General features: G+C 49.2%; 8 protein-coding genes across 8 annotated transcripts; 4 read left to right on the plus strand and 4 right to left on the minus strand.

The window, feature by feature from the left end:
* Positions 1-145: 145 nt before the first annotated feature.
* On the minus strand, positions 146-1,922 carry LCP9604111_7598 (zinc knuckle domain protein; the record flags this gene model as incomplete). Its single annotated transcript, XM_039075647.1, has 2 exons — positions 146-907; positions 966-1,922. The coding sequence occupies 2 exons, from the start codon at positions 1,920-1,922 to the stop codon at positions 146-148; spliced, it is 1,719 nt and encodes a 572-aa protein (XP_038926464.1).
* A 2,228-nt stretch (positions 1,923-4,150) lies between these two features.
* LCP9604111_7599 (ORMDL family protein) lies at positions 4,151-4,841 on the plus strand (the record flags this gene model as incomplete). The annotated part of the gene is made up of 3 exons (XM_039075648.1): positions 4,151-4,280; positions 4,373-4,731; positions 4,791-4,841. The coding sequence occupies 3 exons, from the start codon at positions 4,151-4,153 to the stop codon at positions 4,839-4,841; spliced, it is 540 nt and encodes a 179-aa protein (XP_038926465.1).
* A 1,055-nt stretch (positions 4,842-5,896) lies between these two features.
* Positions 5,897-6,814, plus strand: LCP9604111_7600 (uncharacterized protein; the record flags this gene model as incomplete). Its single annotated transcript, XM_039075651.1, has 1 exon — positions 5,897-6,814. One exon carries the CDS (start codon positions 5,897-5,899, stop codon positions 6,812-6,814), a length of 918 nt encoding a protein of 305 aa, XP_038926466.1.
* A 746-nt stretch (positions 6,815-7,560) lies between these two features.
* On the plus strand, positions 7,561-9,213 carry LCP9604111_7601 (uncharacterized protein; the record flags this gene model as incomplete). The annotated part of the gene is made up of 2 exons (XM_039075652.1): positions 7,561-7,645; positions 7,727-9,213. The coding sequence occupies 2 exons, from the start codon at positions 7,561-7,563 to the stop codon at positions 9,211-9,213; spliced, it is 1,572 nt and encodes a 523-aa protein (XP_038926467.1).
* Positions 9,214-9,753: 540 nt separating this feature from the next.
* Positions 9,754-11,767, minus strand: LCP9604111_7602 (calponin homology domain protein; the record flags this gene model as incomplete). The annotated part of the gene is made up of 2 exons (XM_039075653.1): positions 9,754-11,536; positions 11,601-11,767. 2 exons carry the CDS (start codon positions 11,765-11,767, stop codon positions 9,754-9,756), a joined length of 1,950 nt encoding a protein of 649 aa, XP_038926468.1.
* Positions 11,768-12,131: 364 nt separating this feature from the next.
* Positions 12,132-12,845, plus strand: LCP9604111_7603 (uncharacterized protein; the record flags this gene model as incomplete). The annotated part of the gene is made up of 3 exons (XM_039075654.1): positions 12,132-12,198; positions 12,257-12,373; positions 12,481-12,845. 3 exons carry the CDS (start codon positions 12,132-12,134, stop codon positions 12,843-12,845), a joined length of 549 nt encoding a protein of 182 aa, XP_038926469.1.
* Positions 12,846-13,688: 843 nt separating this feature from the next.
* LCP9604111_7604 (argonaute/piwi family protein) lies at positions 13,689-16,696 on the minus strand (the record flags this gene model as incomplete). Its single annotated transcript, XM_039075655.1, has 3 exons — positions 13,689-15,352; positions 15,408-16,468; positions 16,521-16,696. The coding sequence occupies 3 exons, from the start codon at positions 16,694-16,696 to the stop codon at positions 13,689-13,691; spliced, it is 2,901 nt and encodes a 966-aa protein (XP_038926470.1).
* Positions 16,697-18,324: 1,628 nt separating this feature from the next.
* On the minus strand, positions 18,325-19,887 carry wetA (developmental regulatory protein WetA; the record flags this gene model as incomplete). The annotated part of the gene is made up of 1 exon (XM_039075656.1): positions 18,325-19,887. The coding sequence occupies one exon, from the start codon at positions 19,885-19,887 to the stop codon at positions 18,325-18,327; it is 1,563 nt and encodes a 520-aa protein (XP_038926471.1).
* Positions 19,888-20,547: the final 660 nt, after the last annotated feature.

Raw genomic sequence — 20,547 nt, forward strand, 5'->3', positions numbered from 1 at the left:
ATATACTTGCTCAAGCGAGAGATTTTGAATAAACTGTCATTTAATCGTACATACTTGCTCAGCTGAGACTGAGCGGAATGGTAGATGCTGTTGCTGGCTTTCGCCGAGATCTGTCGCTCAATTCTGAAGGGGTAAAACCTCCTTCTTACCACCCGCGGCTTCGGCCGCCGCCACCACCACCATTACGTGGTCCGCGTGAGAATCCTCCTCGTTGTGATCCGCGGTTTCGGCCGCCGCCTCTCGGTGGAGGAGGACCCCGTGGAAGAGGCGGGTTGGGGGAGCGCGCGCGATTGTTGTTTCCAGAGAATGTTGAGCGACCACGAGAAGGCCCTCTAGATGGTGGATCACCACCGCGTTTAGCTCTGCTTGGGACCCTGATGGAAAGAGTATTGCCACGAGGAGCAGGGATGGGGCGTCCTCGGCCGCCGCGGGATATGCGGGACATCATGTCATCATCGTCTGGGGATGGGGGTCGCGACCATTCTCTGTCTCGTCCGCGAGATCGGCTTGGTGGGCCGGTCTCTCGCTGCGGGAGGACGGTGTTGAGGTTTGTGATCATATCTGGGTCGATTCCCTTCAAGGTAAATGATGATGACGCGGCTGTTGCGCGTAAGCTGCTAGATGGGCAATCTCCTACAAGATGCTTCGCACTGCAGCAATTCGCACAGCAGATTGACACTATGACTTGGTCGGAGTGAAGATCCCTCCTTGGGAACTTCCATAGGAAATCACATTCGGCTTCCAGGTGTTCATTGCCGCAGTAGTCACATGGCACTTCGTAAGCGAAGTTCCGTAGCTTTGCATCGCATTGCGGTTCGTCGTGACCACGTTCACGGCATCTTTGGCATCGTCGCCAATCGGGACAAGTACTGCTTTGGTGCTGATTCCAGGCACCGCAGTGTTCACACTTCATATTTGAGGTTAGTAATGTGAAAATAAATAACTAGATGCAAGACAGAACATACCTCTTTTGCTGGGCAGACATCGGCTATATGGCCCTCATTTTGACATTCGAGACAAGAGATGGGAAGTTTGAGGTCTAGATCATGGATGTTACGATCAAAATAGACGTACTTCGCAAGGATCTCAAGGTCTGTCTGGCTTAGATCCACTAAAGCAACAGGCGCATTTGGATATTTGATTGAGAAAAGTCGGAACGCTTCCTCTTTCGACCCAGGTCCGGATTGTGTAGATGTGCCTGAGTTTCCGGTGTTGGACCCATGCTGATGGGCTAGAGTGGCAGGGTCATAGTCATTGATACCATCCATCTTGTCCCCTATGTTCAGCAGGATAGAGTCATCAGCTTCAGAACCAAGAGAATCTGAATCATCCGTGTCACTCTTGGAGTCAATTTCCCCATCTTCCAGCTCACCGTCGTCTTGAGGTTGGTTGTTTGCTGTGGGCTTGTCTTCGCCATTGGCCGAAAGAGATTCACTGCGACTGCGCCAATATTTATCATTCACGGCTTCAAACTGAGTGGGCTTCTCATCGGGTGGTGCTGGTCGTTTTCCAAGTGTTGTGTGTACTAGAGCGGGGTTCTCGTCGGCTGGTGCTGATCGTTTTCCAAGTGTTGTGCGCACTGGAGCCTTCCGACCTTGGTTCCAGCTAATTGCAGGCGCGGTGCTACCGGCATGTGGGTTTGCGACGGTAGTTGGGGCCGCATTAGAATCGGAGGCTGAACTAGATCCAGAGCTAGATGTGTTGTCTGGATCATCCACTGGCAGTGAGGTGGCACTGAATGCAACACCTTTTGGAACAAAGTCAGCTAGGTCCGAGTCCTTATTTCTATTGCGGCGCCGTCTCTTGGTCGGGCGGGTGCTGTCGCGGGATGCGGAGCGCGAGGAACGCGGATTGGACCGAGTGCGCGGTGCGCCCACCAGGGCTGTGCGTGAATCAGCCTCTTCATCTGATGGATTTGCCATTTGGTTAATTTAATTGGATAATCTGGATAAAAATATCGGGAGATAGAGTGAAATAGAGTGAGAGGGAGTCTGGAAGGATCAACAGTAGAATTTGGGTCCCAGAGAATTTCACGGCAGACGATATAGACCACTCGCGCAATTCCACAATTGGAGTTTACGACTTCGGGAGATATATAAGGCGATAAGTTGTAGAACCCTTGGTTTGCACTCCGATAAGGTTTATAACCTTCTTTCTGTAGTATATAGAAAGGAAACTATTGGTTGCTTTTGTTTTCTGAGAACAGCATCTCCCATTAAATCATTACAGAGAGCACTAGCAGACCTCGTCTCGGTTGTATACAACCGAGACACAAAAAGAAATCAGAAAATACAAGATAGATAACTCTAAGATCAAGTCAACAGGTCAATTAATCAATGTCAATATGATCTAGACATGATCTAGACGGCAGGCAGACCACTAGCCAGTAAACCCTTTTGACCCGGGTTGCACTCGTGACTTCAACATCATATTTAGATTCATTCGGGTATTAATGATACAGATTATGAGCCAACACGCCACCTCCAAGGGCGAGTCATTAAAGCTGCAGTCTGCGTAGGATCTACCCGTAGGAGGCGATCGACGCCAAGAGTGGGGTTGATGTCATATTCGTAGTCCCAACCGAATGTTATTATGGATCTTATGGATCTTATGGATATCCATCTTAACCCCTCGTTATGGTTTATGGATTGGGCTGGTACTGTTGAGTATCTATGAACTACAGCTAGGTGAATGTTCATAGCCCGCAGTCATCCGCACTCCCATTTGCCAGATTAACGAGTTGATTCTAAACTGACCTGGCAGTGTTGGAGAACTACCTAGCCAGCACCAGCTCTTACTAGATAAACCAAAGACCCATCTACTCTTATTTGCCGGTGACATAAAACGCTACATATAAGCACGGCAATACCAAATAATTTGGGCGGAATCCGAGCCAGTGTTCCCGCGATCAACTACCTCGGTTTATAACAACCGAGTATCGGGCTCGTCATGTAGGATGAAGGCCTCTTTCCATGTCGATAAGATTTGCGGAGCTCTACGACAGCAGTGGATCTTCAGAAACAAGAACCCGGTACATGATTTTTGTATTCAACAATGCAGACCTCTCCCATTTCATAGCCATTGAGAAGATGACCACCTGCCGTGGCCTAGTGGACTAAATACTATGTATCAACAATCTTTATCAACTGTTCATGACACCTGTTCAGCATTTTGCCCCCGGGGATAACACCTCAATACGAAGGGAAAGCCGGTGGCTTAGCCTGAAGAAGACCGTGCCCTAAACACGGCAGAATATTGCATGCTGCCTTTTCACTAGAGGTCTCGAACTCATTGCTATTATGCAAACACATAAGGCCCTTGGCTTTGAATGTATGATTGCACAAGAATAGCTTATGCATCTGCTAAGAATCTACTATTTGGCCAGGTAACATTAGAGATTTTATATAAGAACATACCGACATATTCTATATGTATTTCTAGGTCTTTCAATGTCTTCTGAGATGGCAAACGTGGCAATAAGCATAATTAATTTGGCATAGTTGAGTAAAGGTGGCCAAGTCCATATTTTTAGTCTTTTCTATATGCATCTATCGAAGTCTCAAGCCATATTGCCCCATAAAAGGAAACGTCAACGATAAGAAACGTTTCAGATCTTCATAAAACCAGACCAAAAAGACAGGATATATATAGGAACCTTCCCCTTTCCTGAATCCTTGATATAAAGTACAATATAGTTTTACTCCTTTCGGGCTAGATTCCGCACATGCATACGTTTTGTACATAGGCCAATTATGCATTTTGCCTCTAGTTGCTAGGCCAATCCTGAAAGTAGGAAATAGATTAGGGAGAAAAAAGACCCAATCTAATTATAGACCTCTGATAGAAAAGCGAGAAGGAAAAAAAAAGATAGTCCCAGCAAGAAAAACGAGAAAATACGTGAATCAGAGAGCTCTTCCGCACCCCGTGACCGAAAGCCGATCCGACCGGCAAACTCCCAGTCTGGGCCGTGCCACCTCATCCCCACGCTCCTTTTCATTCTTCTCTCCTTCTCTTCCAACTTATTCTTTTCCTTTTGGATCCAACCGTCAAGCTGGCGTCCGACAATTCAAAAGTGTCTTCCCTGTTGACCCCCCGGGGGATATCCTTTCCTCCGGATGTTGACACAGGGCCGCAGCGGTTGTCTCCAAGGATGACCTCAAAACAAGGCCGCCGGAGGCGGTCCAGCAGTCTTATCTACCAGGAACCGGCCGAATCTATTGAGCACACTAGTGATCAAGCCGCATTGCCAAACCTGAATGCGAACTGGGTGAATTCCAAGGGTGAGTGACCAAAAAAAGCCGATCCTGGAGACCACATATCACAAGATAGAGAAGAAAACAAGGACTAACGTGGAATCTTATTTCAATTACAGGTGCTTGGACCATTCATTTCGTGTGTATCGCCGCTCTCAAGATCTTCTACGACATCATCCCCGGCGTCTCGCAGGAAACTTCATGGACCCTCACCAATATCAGCTACATGTTCGGATCTTTCCTCATGTTCCACTGGGTGCGGGGCATCCCATTTGAATTCAACGCCGGTGCCTATGACAATCTCAACATGTGGGAGCAGATCGACAACGGCGATCAGTATACGCCCGCTAAGAAGTTCTTGCTCTGCGTGCCTATCGTGCTCTTCCTCCTCAGCACTCATTACACCCATTTCGATTTGACCCACTTCACTATCAACTTCCTGGCCACATTGGGGGTGGTCATTCCTAAGCTGCCTTTCGTATGTTATATCTGCTCGGGAGAAGACTTACGAATCTCATTTGCTAACATTCTGATTAGTCGCATCGGCTGCGAATAGGTCTCTTCTCCGATATACCCGAGGAGTCATAGTGGCTCCCATTTAATCTTTCCTTTTTTTTCTCACCGATAACTACCCATGTTGGCGTATCCACGGCCTCCTTGATTTCCCGAGCTTTCTCGCCTTCCCCTCCTTTTCTCCATAAAAGGCCTTTGCATTGCGAATTTGATTGACGGGGGTTGAACCGTTCTTGGCCACCGCGCATCCTGTTTCTCTTTCTTTCGTGTCGGCAAATATGAAGAGCAGAAGTCACTGCGAATCAGTCTAAATTCCCATCCTTTCCGTCTGCCCTAGGCAGCTTATCCTTGTCTAGATGTTCAAGTATCCAAGCCCTGCATATTTTACCCTGCAAGCATCTATTCTCTCGGGTCCCTGCTCTGCCTTTGAAATGTTGGGCCTGCGCAATGTAAGGGATCAACGTACCTTTGCAATTTATGCACATAAAGTAAGACATTGTCCCTAGAGTAATTAATGCATGTCAATCTCTTGGCTGTGGCCCATGCGGGGAGGGGCTATTGTCTCATTGTGTCTAGATATAATCCGATCAGGATATCACTTCTAGCAACATTCGAATGATTATGTTCGAAGGATACAAACAAAGAGCCGAAACAGGCAAGGATATCGTACTGACTACGTATATAAAGCCCGTGAGAGAAATTTTCTTTCATCTGCCCTTTCTAATATTCTTTGTCTTAATCCTCAACCTCAAAACTCGAAGAGAATGTCCGTGGTTTTTTTCATGTCGAGTTTTAGCCTTGCATCTGTTTCGGCGTTCATTCGTTCCTTTTATTTACTTTTTGACGAGAATCTTTGAATTTGAAGAGGCATATAATATAGTAAGGCATGAAGAGAACATGAAAATACGGTCCTAATATCATATTGACAATAGATCAGATTACCAAAGTCTTACGCTTATTTGCTTTCCTTGTTTAAAGGAACCAGAGGAAGGTTCCTTCCCTATTACCACCCAAGTACCTATAGCTTCCTCGATTGTAGATAGTAGTCATAACTTCCTACACGGCTTGGTCTAATTCTCAATAAACTAGCTATATCTTCACCAGCTGAGTCGTCAGTGTTTCTCTCCACTATGGATCAAAAACCTTTGACAGCTTTCCCCATATCCTTCCTGAAGACAATACATCTCATCGGTTCTCTCTCCTGGCTGCAAGTGCTCTACGCAGTCTCCTACATCGTACGCCCGTTTTGGAACACACGGCGCGAGTTTCCACCATTCAACAGAGCCATCGATCGCACAGAAAAAAGCATTATCAACACCATACTCGGCACTATTGCACTCTCAGCCCATAGTTCTGAAATAGAAACAGAGCGCCAGTGGTACCTTTCATCGGGAAATGGCACCCTGAACAACATGCGCACCACCTCCCAATCCATCCCCAGCTTGCTAGTCACCTCACCATGGCCACCGGATGAACATCAAGACTCGGATTCCTCATTAGAGCAAGAAAGTCCCACCTCACAGCCGAGCACCGAATCTCCCCGAGAAAACTTCCCTATCTATGAAACCGTGCGCAAGCTCCGATCTAGCACACGGGGCAGCATTTCAAAGCTCGCCAACTCGGCAAAATCCATCTTCCGACAGCCTCTGACCGTTCTGCCACGGAATATGGGCGTCCCCTCCCCGGATGAGGAACGGGCCGAGCGAGACCTGATTCCAGTCCCAGTACACACTGCGCAGCCTCACTTCGTCCAGAACATGGCTTTCCCCGCGCCCATGTCGGCCTCTGCACATATCACGGATCACTTTAGTGACCCTGGTCCGTCGACTGGAAGCAAGGTGCAACAGCCAGTCTCGTTTGGGGCGACCATTGATGCGGCAGCTGATTCTGATACGGTGCAGATGAATCGAGCGCGCAAGTATCAATCTGTCGAGAGCTATCCGGGAAAGTTCCCTGTTAGTGATACATTGGATTATAGCTCGCTTGCTAGCGCTTATGCTGTTAGAGGGAGGGGGACTACCTCCGTTCGACCTTTCTCGGACTACTAGGGCTTTTTTTTTGGTGATGGGCATTTTCATTGGCATTGCGGGTTTCGGAGATGATATCTCCGTGACGATTTTGGCTGTTTGACTGAAGGCTTCGAATTAGGTCTTTTGATTTGCTTTTTAGGACATGGCATCAGAGTCAGTCCTGTACTTGGGTTTCTGCTATTCATTATATTCATTACCAAAGATCAGGTCTGTCAATCTTGTCATTCAATGGAATTTCTATATTTTCGCAGAATTGGCTAGTTACCTTCTTTTATAGTTAGGTGAGGGTCGAAGGATATGCTTAACCTGGCGCTTTGCGATTCAAACTTTCACCAAAACAAACAACTCGGTACTGTAAGTACGCCGTCCACGGGGACTCATGCAGTAGCCCTGTCAATTCCTCGTCAATCCAAGGAAGAAATTGTCAGTTCTTTCATTGTCTGTATACTTCCCACCGCCTTTGTTTCCGCTCGAAACAAAGAAGTTCAATCTTTTTATAGAATTAGTTGTCAACATTTCTCTTAGCTACTAGCCAATATAAAGGATAGTATGTATTTATCCCAAATACCTCTAGAACCTACTTTGGAGTCCTTTCTCTTGCATAATGTCACATATATCAACATCGAACTGCCTCCTGTTCTGCTGGACATATACACGTGGACCTCTTTCGACGCGGACGCGCCATCCTTATCGATAAGCGCGTTACTGCCACTATCTTTTCAGCTGGCTTTTCAAAAAAAATCCCCCCTCTGGCCATGGCAACCATGGACGAGGTACCATACCGGCCACATGTGCCCCTTCAATGGGAGCTGGCTCGACAGACAGAAATCTTCCTCGAAGATAGCCTATGTATGTTCGCTTTTCCCGTGTTTTGACGCGTGCGCGAAAAAACCTCAAAGAGTCGCTGCTAATAATCTCCTTCTCAACCAGGGCCGCAAGCATATAGCCTTCTCTTTAATGTCCTTGCATCGGGCACTATCGCATCAACAAAAGCAGTGATTCCACTGCCTCGGCATCTGGCCGTCGCAGCTACGATGCTGGTGCACCCAAGAACAACAACGCGCGCCGAGACGGAGTACGAAAAGGAAGCATCCAAAGCAGCTTTGCGATTTCTCCGATTGACGAATTCTCTTGTTGGTCCCACGGATGCAAAATTTAATCTCGCTTTCGGATTCAACCAGTTTGCATCTTTGCGACCTGGTAGGCGGCGTGCGGAAAGCCCGATGCTCGCTGAGAATGACAATCCTGATACCAGGCCTCTGAATACGAAATTCGACCAGGCTTCTTCGGTGTGGAACTGCGCAGAGGACTTCTGGCACGCTGTCGGTTGGGCATTTAATTGTTCGGTGCTTCATCCGGCCCGGTGGGAGCGCTGGCAGATATGGCTCCAGTTCATGTGCAACGTACTAGAAGATGATTGGAAAGAGTGCGAAAACAAGGCGGTACCTGATGACCTTAGCATATTTCGGGAAAGCCTGATCTTCCGTTATATCTCCTCAAACTCCACAGCTGGACGGAACCGCAGAATCATGCGGGCAATCTTTACCAATGCCAAATCGAATCCTGGCGAGTTCAAGGAGGTATTCAAAGATGAATTAAGAATGCCCGTCCCTAAACAAGACTCGCATAATTTAAAGAAGAGAGCAGGTGATATCGACCTCGACAAGGGTCACTATGGCGATTACCAGAACAATTTCGACGATGATTTCGAAGCTGATCAAAGCTCAACCTCGGTATTAGAATCGACTGCTAAGCCACGACGTAGCAAACGAACCCGACGAGGAATGCGCAACGCAGAGGACGACGCCACAAACCCCATTAAGATGGCCAAAGCAAGCCAATCATCCTCCCGCGAAAGCAACAATCTCTCCCTACTAGGCGGCTACACTTCCATCGGCCTCCGCCAACAACTCCTCAGCATCCTCTCCAACGTTTCGGAAAAACTGCCGCGGGACTTCATGCCCCTAGACGACCTCTACAACATGTTCGTCGAGAACATTCGCGACCTTTCGCTCCCGATCTTCCAACACTTCATCAGCCCCTCCAACCCACACCTCCTACCCGAAGCGCACTCCACACTCTGCGAACTCCTCCTCTTCGTCATCCGCGAAAGCTCCGCCCCAAGCTCTGATGCCAAGTACCTTACCCAGGACAAGCTGGAGAAATGCTTCCTCCCCTATGCGGCGGCTACCCCAACCGTGGAGAACAATGCCAAGATCTCCATTCTGCTCGAGGCGCTGATGACACACCTGCACGAGGGAAAGATGATCTCTGTGACCCCATCGCTGACGGAAGCTGTCAACTCTGGGATTGCGCGTCGTGAGAAGGCTAGTCTTGATCGGGACTCGCTTGAATGGGCTTACTTGAAGGAAAGTGGGTTTAGGATGAAGTTTATGGTCGAGCATATCTTACCGTGAAGCGTTTCTGTAGGATCGGGGATGACCGGCGTTGTGGTAATGATATTAATGGTGGTAATGATACTTAATGATCGGATTTCGGGGCGTTTTTCAAGCGTTTGAAATGCCATTTGATTCTTTTCGGGTTTATAATTGTTATGATATATACTTAGAGAAATGCAGATTCTTCCTACTTACTTTGAAAGGACTATCCTACGAATGTGTGATCAACTATGAAACGTATTTTTAGAATGTGTTTAATATAGAGCCTTGAGTATAAATTGCTATCTACAAGCACATCGCGTCAAAAATAAAGAACAAAAAACAAGGGCCTGAAGCGGGAATCACACGCAGATAACACAATAATCCACCAACGCAGAAATATGATAATAAGTCTTCTGTTCCAATGATGATATCCGCCCACAGAGGCAGGAGGAAATGAGCTTAGAAGCCGAAGTAGAAGGAGAGAATAGTAAGAGAATAGAAGGGGCAAGGAGTCAAAGAAACAAGAACCCTAGGTTGAATAGGTAGGTTCAAGGAGCTGTCAACCCAAGTCAACGCTTATTGCGGCGGCCGGGGCCCAATGATCTGGCGCCTAGCACCACCAATACCAAGGCCAAGACCGCCACGGTTCTGGTTATCACCACCCATATAGCCATACTGATGAACATCCCAGGTCTGGCCCGGTCCAGAGCCCTGGGTGCCATCTTGGGCGCCACGCTCGGCCACAGCCGCCACTTGTTTCTGGTTCTCCGCCCACTCTTCCTGACGCGCGCGTTCGCGCTCCATCTCTCGTTCTAGAAGAGACTTGGATGCCCAGCCGCCGGCCTTGGTCTTCTGCTGTGCAGCTACGCGGCGGCTATTCTCGGCGTCGACTTCGGAGGTCGTGGTATAGTCTTGGAACCGGTGGGTAGCTGGCGCTGGGGACGCGGGTGCTGGATTCGAGGCGAGGAAGCTATCCACGCGGCTTTCGTGGCCTCGGTTGGCGTTGTATGCTACTGGGTCTGGGAGGGGCCGGGGCGACTTGGGAAGGTCCCTAGGAGGGAGCGTCGGGGTTGTAGAGAAAGACGATGGCTTTGGCACTGGGAGGGGACGAGGGACTGGGGGTGGTGCTTGCTCCTGGATGGGTTCGTGCTCCTCTGCCTCGGAAGCAGCAGGCATATCCTGCGTGTTCTGCCACTCCGTCCGGAGAAGGCGCCGTTCTTGTTCGAGAGAAGAGAGATCATAGCTAGGCTTGGCGGGCACGGGACGACGAGGCTGAGGCTGAGGCTGATCGCCAGTCTTTCCAGGCTGGACTTCCTGCCGCTCAGTTTCGTACTGGCGCTCTCGGTCCTTTGCCAGCTGTAGCTCGCGCTCGAGCTCTTTGATGCGGCGGCTTTGGGCCGTTTCCTCGACCGGCCTTGCTACGGCATCACTAACCTGGGAGTTGGAAGCCTGGTACTGGCTCAGGAACTGACCATTGAGGCGGTTATCATTCAGGCTTCGTCTCTGTTGGCGTTCCTTCTCAAACCGGGCCTCGGCTTCCTTTTCTTCCGCCATACGTCGCTGCTCTTCTGCTTCCCATTGGCGCTTCTCTTCGTCCCAGCGCTTCTTCTCTGCTTCCACCTTGAGACGTTCTTGCTCCCTTGTACGGGCAGTCTCTTCTTCCCATCGGCGCTCCTCTTCTGCCTGGGCACGAGCCTCCTCTTCTGCAACCTGTCGCTGGTGAGCCCGATCTGCCTCTTCCTTCTCTGCGTTCTGTTGACGGATGCGTTCGTCCTCTTCGCGCCTGCGCTTCTCTTTCTCTGCAAGGCTTGGTACAGCAGGTCCGGGAGTGGTAATCTGTCTGCGAGCACCAAATGCAATCCCTTGATTCCCTTGGCTAGCTCCCCCAATGTAGCCATACTGGTGAATGTTCCAAGCCGGCGTGGTACCCTGCTCATCTCCCTTTTTGGCCCAAGTACTGTATGACCCGGAGGGTTTCGCAGGGCTGCCTGTTTGAGAGGGAAGGGTCCCCCCGACAATGCTAGAGGAGCGAGCGGATCGGGGTGTATATGCTCCGTTGCTTGAAGACCCCGTCGCATTTGGGCTGATTACACCGCGCTTACTCTGCGGGCCAACCGTTCGGGGAAACTTGTTGGGCGCAAGGGTATTGGCCCGCCGACTGAACGCTGCGATACACTGGAGAACCTGCGCCGGATCCTTTGCTTCGTATAGATCAACTGTCAGAAAGACATCGTGCGGGGGGAGGTTGAGCGGTGGCAGTTGGCATGCGCGCAAGAAATGCGAAATATTCTCCATCTGTACAAATGGCGCTGACAACTTCTTATACTTCACGCCTGGTGACACAGCGAGGTTTACTAGTCTTGTGATTAAGGAGTTAGCCAGGGGTCTAGACCCACTACTTGAGAAACACAGATACAACTTACTTGCAAAGAGCAATGCCATCTTTCAGGCCTTCGAGTAAGTCTGGCGATGCCAGTTTCTCATGCAGCATTTCCTCAATCCAGTCGCGCACTTCCGCGGCTGCCTGCGGGGTATAGCGGGATAAGCGCATATTGCGCAAGTCCTTGTCCAACGAAGTCACTGAAGCCATGATGAGTGCGGAATACTCGATGCTCGAGTTTGTTGAAGTGTAGGTAGACTGTTGTTGCCACTTGGTATGTATCCCTTTGCCGGTGCCTGACCGGCCCTAATGGTGGCGGCGATTGGGTAGCAGAAGGAAGGCGTTCCGTGATACAATTGGTAATGGCAAGATGAAGAGAATATTTCAATTACTAGAAGCGCAGATGTTTCCAGTAATGTCGTAGAAATGAAAAAAAGAAAGAGAAGAAGGTCTAGGGATAGAGAGAAGATCGAACGGGTGGAATGTTCGGGCTGTGTTTATCCCCCGATGACGTTCCTGACATGCCGTGCGCCTAGATCTTTTTTTCGCCTCCTTCTATTCTTCACGCTCAACGATGGTTAACAGCTTGTGGTTCAAATGGAAGAAGCTTCGCCTGCCCTGGCGAAAATCCTTCTTGGTCGGTCAGTATCTGCTTTTTGTTTTTCTCGTGATGTCTCAGTACCGCTAACCGTCTCTCAGGTGAGGATCTCGCTGGAAATACCTTCTGGGAGTTCAAGGATGTGTTGAATGCATCTCGGTTCCGACGCATTGTTCGATTCGATCCCAAAACTCATTTGAGTGATGTTCAAGTGACACGTAAGTCCCGTCGGAAGATGCAGGCTCGGGCTTGGACCACATGTCCCTATTCCGGGGTAAAGGGAAGTGAGACTATGAATCATAACTAACATGTTGTTTCAACACAGCGCAATGGTACCAATGGTTGCGACATGTCCGAGAACACCCCCCGAGCATCCAGGAGCAGCAACAAGATCTTGTCCGACAGGCGCAAATCAAACAACTCGCTCGACTCGCCGATGAACGCTGGGCCAGCAAACCCTCCGTCCTCGATAAGCCCAAGAATCATCAACAACCACCAACGACCCAGATCAACGAGGCGAATTTGAATCAGCCCGCTAACGCTGCTCCCGCACAAACAGTACCGGCTTCAACCACATCCGAACCCGTACCGAAGACACAAAAGGTGGAGAACCCATGGGGCAAGGCCAACAAAACCAACCCAGGTGAGGAGTGGCAACCTGAAGCGTGGACTCCTAGTTCCAAGCGGTGAAGATGATATCGGCTTATTCCGGTCATCTCTTCACAATGCTATATAAGCTTGACTTCCAGAGATGTGTGCCGGATGGTAGAGAAGGCTGTCGCCGTGCACTGTTGGTCAATTTACAGCAGAAACACATTTCAAGGAACCCGGGTCATGGATGGCATTGAGGCTATCTCATGCCGACGAGTCTTTGAACTCTACCCGCGCTCCTTTTTGTGTGAGGATAGCGGCTATTGTGCACTATGTTCAACCTTACAGGTCATAACAGGTGTGGCCCGACCTGTCTCGGGGGTTTCAAAAGAATGAGAGCCATGTATATTGGCACTTGTATATTATGCTATTATAGTTTTCTATTATCTAGCGTTTTCCACTCAATCTTACCATCGACTAAAGGTATTCTCGAGCCCTCAACTATACTCTATATCCTAGTAAATCTAGTGGCTAGGCACAGTGTTTTTTTTATATTTTCAATTTTCCTACTCTCACATATAAATCACCCCCTTTTTTGGTTTTTTGTATTTTTCCATGCTGCAGCGCAAGTGTCATAAAAAGACCTCACCCCCCTTTTTTGTATTTTTCAATTGTCGCACTTGTTGCAGCATAGGCACATCTCAAGCTTGTAAGAAAAGCAAGGATACTGCACCCTTTTTTTTGTCGTTTTATGTTTTTTTTTCCATCGCTTTCATATCATGAGCAGTATTCCAGCTCAATAAAAGAAGTCATTGCGAAAATCATAGCTCAGATGATTCCAAAAAGGAATGGAGCATAGCAGGAGGGTATCAAAGTCCAGATTCCGGAAAGATTGGTTAGATCGTAACGTCAACAAGAAGATAGAAAAGGTCAATGGTCGATTTAGATGTAGACCATGCTGTTCTGGCATGCGCTTGCCATGGCCAAGGTAGTACCTCTAAACTTATCCTCGTTCTGGACTTGCATGTTGTTGTCATGGTAGTAAGCCAAGAGATACTTTCGAGCACGATCGCAGAACTTATCAGCCAGGAAGGCAGGAGTGCTGTAACTAATCGAGCGAGTAGCGCGACCCATCAGATAACAGATATTGTGGGTAAGTTCTTGCAACACATCAGCTGGCTTGCGGTCAGTATTGACCTTGGGGTTGGTGAAGATCTCATCGTGGATGACAATGTAGTGAGCCGGACGAGCGGAACCCTGAAGAGGAGCCTGGGCTTGTAGATAGAAGTCCCAGTAGATAGGACGGGTAACTCCGCGGTCAACAACACATCCGTTAATGGGGTTAGATGTCCGATCTTGATCCTTAGCATTGGTAGGGTAGAAGCGCACGTTATGACGCTTTCCACAGACAATGATGGTAATGTTGGGCATGGCTCCACGGTATACCGCTTTAGCAGCAGCTTGAACCTTGGGGAGTTCCTCTGTAAGGACCATGGGGAACTGACCGTCGCTGACACCGTCGCGGTACACGAGAATATTCTGGGGTAGGTTGCCGTTGTTGGTCTTTTGCCACAAGCTCAACCGGGTAAGCATCATCTCCTTGAGGAATTCAATGTGCTCCTGACGGCGTGTCTGGGCTCGAACCTCACCGGGCCATTGTCCCATGTTGTGATCGGTGGATGCAACGATGGCAGCAACACTAGGGAAGATTTCGGGGTCTGTGCTTGACGGATGAGTGACATCCAAGCCAACGACCATGGTGTTCTTCGCTGCACTGATAAAGCGTGCGTTTGCCGGCTGCAGGAGTTGATTGCATCCTCCCATCTTGAGGTTGACCTTCATCGCGTTGTTACTCAAGTACTGCTCATTGGCACCTCTGAACTTCTCGGATAGCATGCAGTGCGTAAGGACGCCAGTCTTAAGATCTCCGGCATACTTGACGTAATCGAAGATTTTGCCTTCAGTGGTAGGAAGCAGAACAACTAGGAAGGGGAATTCTCTCATGAGCTTCTTGAATGCGTCCTTGATCATATCGCGATTTTGTCTGTCATCCGGGCCGAGAAGGACTGAGAGATACGGCTTAGAAGGCGGAGGAAGCGTCAGGCCATGGTCACGCAATTTCCTGTAGAAAGCGTCCATCTCGATCTCGGGATTCTTCAAGGCATCCTCTTTTCCGCGCTTTCGAAGCCAAAGACAGCTCCATTTGCTGATGCTGGCGCCACGGGCAAATTTGGTGCCGATCAAATTCCACGAGCCGTTTCGAGGGTTGGTAGTCTTCTTGCCGCCATAGAGTAGATTGGGAGGATTCAAAATCCGTGCAGGTACAGTGATCATCTCCCTGCCGGGCTTGATCCCCACTGTCTTGGTATGTCCTCCGGAGATTCCCATTATGTCCAATCCCTCAGTCATAATAGAGTCATAGTTCTGAGGAGGCCGCCGGCAACTGAACTTGATCATGTTCTGTCGTTGGACAGCGGACGGCTCTGGCTTGAAGCATTGCCCGGGGAGGACTTCGCAAACCTCTGCAGGAAGGTAAACCGGACGTTCACGGGTTCCAACATTCACCACCGGCATATCCTTGCTGTATTTGAGTGTCCTGTTGTAGGCTATTATTTCCTGTTAGCACAACGCAAAATACCGAGTGATAGGCAGCAAACATACTCTTGAAGAAGTATTCGGTAATGCTCATGTATTTTCCCTTCTTGTCATCTCCCATCCAGAACTTCACATTGTCCGCACTAGATGAGAGGTTTTCAATCTGAGGAGGGTTGGGGCCAGGGCGTCCATCCCGAGGAGTAGCAGTTCCGAGGATCGTTCTGACAGGGTATTCCATTACCCCAGCTCCGTTCTCTCGACGCTCCAGATGCAAGGCATAGACTTTCACACCCTTCAGGTACCGATTCAAAAGCTCTCGGTCCGTTCCGTGGACTTGGGCAAAAGCAACAAGTAGCTCAGACAGCATACCCGAACGGAAGAATGCACTATGGCTGACATTCAAATTAAGGAAGATTCGTCCAGCACCAACACGGACACTCGAGTAGTAACCACGAACGGCTTCGGCGCCAGCCTTCATGTCCATTGACTGCTTGCGCCTGTCCATCCGGAAGAACTTGTTGCGTCCCTTGCCGACGATGGAAATGCCGGTATCTTTGTAAGGATGAGCACTCATGAGGATATTCAGTACTCGGAGACAGGGCGCTTCATTCTCAAGTTCCTCTCGGTGGTTGACGTTCTCAAGGCACGCCATCATCTCAGCCGGGGAATAAGAGCTGTCGAGGGTCAAAGTGGCTTCCCAGGGGCCGGTGTAGGCTTTCGATTTCCCACCTCCATGTCCGCCTCCGTTGCCCATGGAACAAGTGAATGGCTCTCTGCCTTCGGGGAGTAGCTCGGTAGTAACAATCTCAGTAGCGCCATCGGTGGCAACGCCAATTCCTTTGTTGAATAGAGGGTACTTGCGGAACATACTATCGAGAACGAACTTTTGCTGTGCTTTCTTCGCCTCGGGCTTGACCTTGAGCCGGTAAGAGTAGAATCTAACGTTCGGCTTGAACTCCATGGGGAAGAAGTTGGCGCGAAGCACAATCGCACGACCTTGAGTGCCGTAGCCAGGACGTCGAGCCAAAGAGTTGGACTCTGGGCGAACCTTTGCTGACTCCGTAACGTACTTGTCCTCCAAGGCCTGGACCCTGGTGCTGGGAGCTTCAATTGGGTCCGACAACATTCTGTGCGCATGTTAGATATAAATCTTTCCTAATGTAGAACAAATAAACTTACCCAGAGGGGGCTTCGGACCCGCCACGTCCACCACCGCCGCGACCACCACCACGGTCACTGCCACGGCCCCGATCACCGCTGTAACCGCGGTCACCACCACCCCGGCCTCGGGAGCCACCACGATCACCACCGCCACGGCCGCCTCGAATGGGCAAATCGTAGCCACGACCAGACATTTTGACGAATGTCTAGTTAGAGAAAAGAGGTAGTTGTAAAAAAGAAATGATTATGTGAGACCGTGAACTTTGCACGTGTCTGAGAAAGTAGGATAAGCGACGAAAAGGACTCGAAACCCCTAGTTATTTGGGTATTTCGGAGAGGAAACGAGGACAGAAGGAAGGACGGAAGAGTAGGTTTCAGGAAAGGACAAGCGTAATCTTGTCCACCGCAGGTTTCCTTTTTCAGAAAAAAAAAAAGAAAAAAAGGTCAAATGCAGGTTCGTTGCTCTATCGTTATGCATTAGTAACGATGAAAAATTGGTTTGTTGATATGCATAAAGATATTGATGTAAACTCAGAACCATGCAGCAGAGTAATGGGTGATGTAGGGCATGCAATAGCATGAGGCAAGTCGCCCAACCCACAACCAAGAGCGAGCCAATGGGAATGGAAATGCAGTGACAATGGAGATAGTGAGGCAATGAAGATGTAGGACTGGATATCGGATATGAAGAACTGGATGATGGTGCAAGGGAAAAAGTTCAAGGGAAGACAAATGGAAATCAAGGTAGACCAGGAAGAAACAAATGAACAGCAGCAAATAAGAATATCAGAACAAATGCTAGGAGGTATGCCTGATCTCAATGAAGAGGCAATTGGAAGAGAGATTTGTTGCAAATTAGGGCTTGGGGCAAAGGATTCACAGCAATCAAGGGGCGACAAGCATTACCATCAAAGCAGCAAGTGAGAGATGCAAGTTAGGGGAAGTGGATTGCAAGTGAAGAATTGATAAAGATTAAAGTAAGGTATATGCATATGCAGTGAGGAATACAGAGAGGACTGGCTCAGTTTGCCAATATCAGAGGTACTGGCATGCGATTGAAGGGTGTAGAGACATATTAGGGCAAAGAAACGAACAATGTACTCACCAAAGCTGTTTGTATGGGTCGTAGGGAGGAAGAAGAAGGAAGAGGAAGAAATTGCTGGGGATGGTATATATAGTCGGCCACCGCAGTATGCGCGCGCTGGTAGACTTCAAGACCATGAGGCATGTAACGCGTGTTGGTGGACTTCAACTTCAATATCATAGAGTATGCATGAAACGCGCGCTGGTAGGCTAGATCATGGGGTATGAAACGCGCGTTAGTAGACCTCAAGCTGGTTGATATGTAGGACTTAGGGCAAGGACTTGCTACATGGAACTTATAATATGAGCCTGATAGTATGGGGTAGGACTTATAGTATCAGTATAGAAGGCTTGGAATAAAAAGCAAGTTAGCCATGAAAATCCACAGTACTTAGTACTGATAGTACTAGGGCAACAAAGAAGAAATGAAGCTCACCAGTCCGACAAAGAAAGACGCATACTTTAAAGCTCCTGAAGCTCAAAAGAAAAAAGATAAAGGAATACAGCAAAAGCTAGGTAGTCACAAAGTATTATGAAATTAGGTATCCACAGAAGAGTCTAACTAGATATTATGATAATCTAACATTTTAGGGCTGTAAACACCCGGCCTAGGCCTGAAAGCAAAACCACAAACTCCAAAAGCAAACCAGATATTCCCAATGATATAGCCCTAAACACCGGCTAAAAAGAACAGAGACAAAAAAAAGCAGAAGGAAAACAAAATCAAAATCAAAAAGGCTTAACAGAAAACAGCTTCGAGGGCTTCGACGTCGCCGCCAGCGCTGCGAACAGCTCTCAATGCGGCTTCGCTCAGCTTGCGACGTCTATCGCGGGCTTCTTGCTCGCGGCGAGCCTTGGTCTTGGAACTGCCAGAGGGAGCAACTCCGGTCAGGATCTTCTTGCTGTCGTCGGCAGTAAAGTTGACGAACGATACGCTGACAGACTTGTTTGAGCCTCGGGATGAGGAGCTAGGGGCCTTGGCGGGCTTGGGGGTATTCATGCTCTGGCTGGAGAGCTTGCGGCTGTGTGTGCGGCGGTGGGTGGGCTTGGAAATGGATCCATGGTGGGTGTCCCTGGGTGATGTGCCGGTCTTGGGAGAGAGAGATGATGATGAACGGGAGATTTCGTGGACTTGGGAGGAGGTGTAGGAGGTGTCGAATTTTTGAGAGGCGGTAGGGAGCATATTAGATGAGAATGAGTGGTCGGCCGACATGTCATATGAGGGATTGAATTGAATCATTAGTCCTCCTTGCATGATGTCATTTTGGCTTCCAACGTTTTGCATGTGGCGGACAGGTGTGGGAGATGCGAGGTAAGCGGCCTGCTGTTGAGCGACCCGAGAAGGCATGGGGGACCACCATTGAGATTCCTGGCCTTGGAGGTCTGGGGTGAAAGGTAGGGATGAGGCATGGAGAGAATCGGATTGCCAAGAGGAGAGAGAATGGAGGTCGGATGAGTGAGATGAAGAGAAGATATCATCAGCGGAAGAAGGGCTGGAGTTGGTCAAAGCGGAAGAGCTTGGGTGAGCAATGTAGTGCTGTTGCTGCCGCGCTGACATTGCGATACTCGGCGACTGCATTGGAACTGACGGAGACTGGTGATATAGCCTTGCGTCGTACTGAGGAGGCATCTCTGCCGAGTCTCTAGACTGGTTCATGATTTGTTCGGTAGGCATGTTCTCATGCTGAATGAGGGCATCCGATGGAGGAGGCGACAGTGGCAAACGGTCTTCGGAATTGTGAAGGCTGAAGTTCTGAAGTCGCTGGGCCCAAGCCTCAGGATAGGCCATCCTTGATTTGGATAGGTTGGAAGAGCGCATTAAGCTAGGGGAGAAACTTTGCTTGCGCAGATGAGAGCGACGCTCATTCGGGCTGCGGTGGCGGATAGTCTTGGGAGTGATGAGAGCACTCTGGGTAGGCTTCCGTCTAGGGGTAGCTGGAGGGGTAGAAGGCGAGATAGACAGAGCGTGTGTTGCTGTAGGACGAGAGGGAACTTCAAAGTGGTTCAGGTTGACATCTGAGATGGCAGAAGGATGGACGGTGTCATGGAAAGCAAAATGATCGGCAGCAGGTCCGTCATACTGCAGGGACCACTCATTACTCCAGGGTTGCGGTGATTGATGGCATTTGGGAGTGGAGACAGTGGGTGCAAGATCGCCACAGTCGTTTGACAGCGAGTCAAGCGGAAAGAGCTGGTCAAACTCGGACAACGCCGAGTCTTTTCCATCAGCGGCACTAGTTTCCATGTTGACGTATTGGTTGAACAAGTCATTGAACGAATGGTCGTATTGTTGGGCGAACATCTTGCCGGATTTCCGTTTGCGGCGACAAAGTAAAAGTACGGGGCAAAAGTGTAGTCAGCGACTCAATACCCGAAAGGCTTTGATGTGATTGGATAACAAAGATATAGTCTCGGAATAAGCTTGGGAGAGTTTGGGGATAGTTCGGGGGAATCGACCCGGATATCCGAGGAGTGCAAAGGATGCAAAAAGAGGGAGAAGCGTTTGAATGTTTGGATGTTTGATAGTTTGTCAATCAAAGAAAACACTGCAGACGATGCAAAGAAAGCAAAGCAAACAAACAGATGCAAGCCCTATTTGAATAGCTGCCAGGGACACCAGCCTCGGAATTTATGGACACATTCCTCGTCCATCTTTAGAGCACTTGGAATGTGCTATAGAGGGCCCGGTTGGCTCCTGGTCGGCCCCACCAACCTCCCTCAAGAATGCTTCAAGGCTCTCAAACCAATCGTAGTTGCTGGAAATACAATGGCTGGCCGAGCAGTTAATCTCCGTCAGATCTAAAAGACGCTTCGTGTCGGATAGCCACCCACGGGAATGCAACCCTCCTTCACTAAGCCAGAAGCAGTGGAACAGCCATCAAATGGGTTAGTGAAGCAGGCCTTTAGGGGACTTAGGCATGTTGGCCGATACCTTAATTAAAGATCGACATGACTCGTACAG

This window comes from Penicillium roqueforti (genome assembly GCF_015533775.1).
Source record: "Penicillium roqueforti strain LCP96 04111 chromosome Unknown scaffold_24, whole genome shotgun sequence".
In the NCBI taxonomy this organism is placed as follows: domain Eukaryota; kingdom Fungi; phylum Ascomycota; class Eurotiomycetes; order Eurotiales; family Aspergillaceae; genus Penicillium; species Penicillium roqueforti.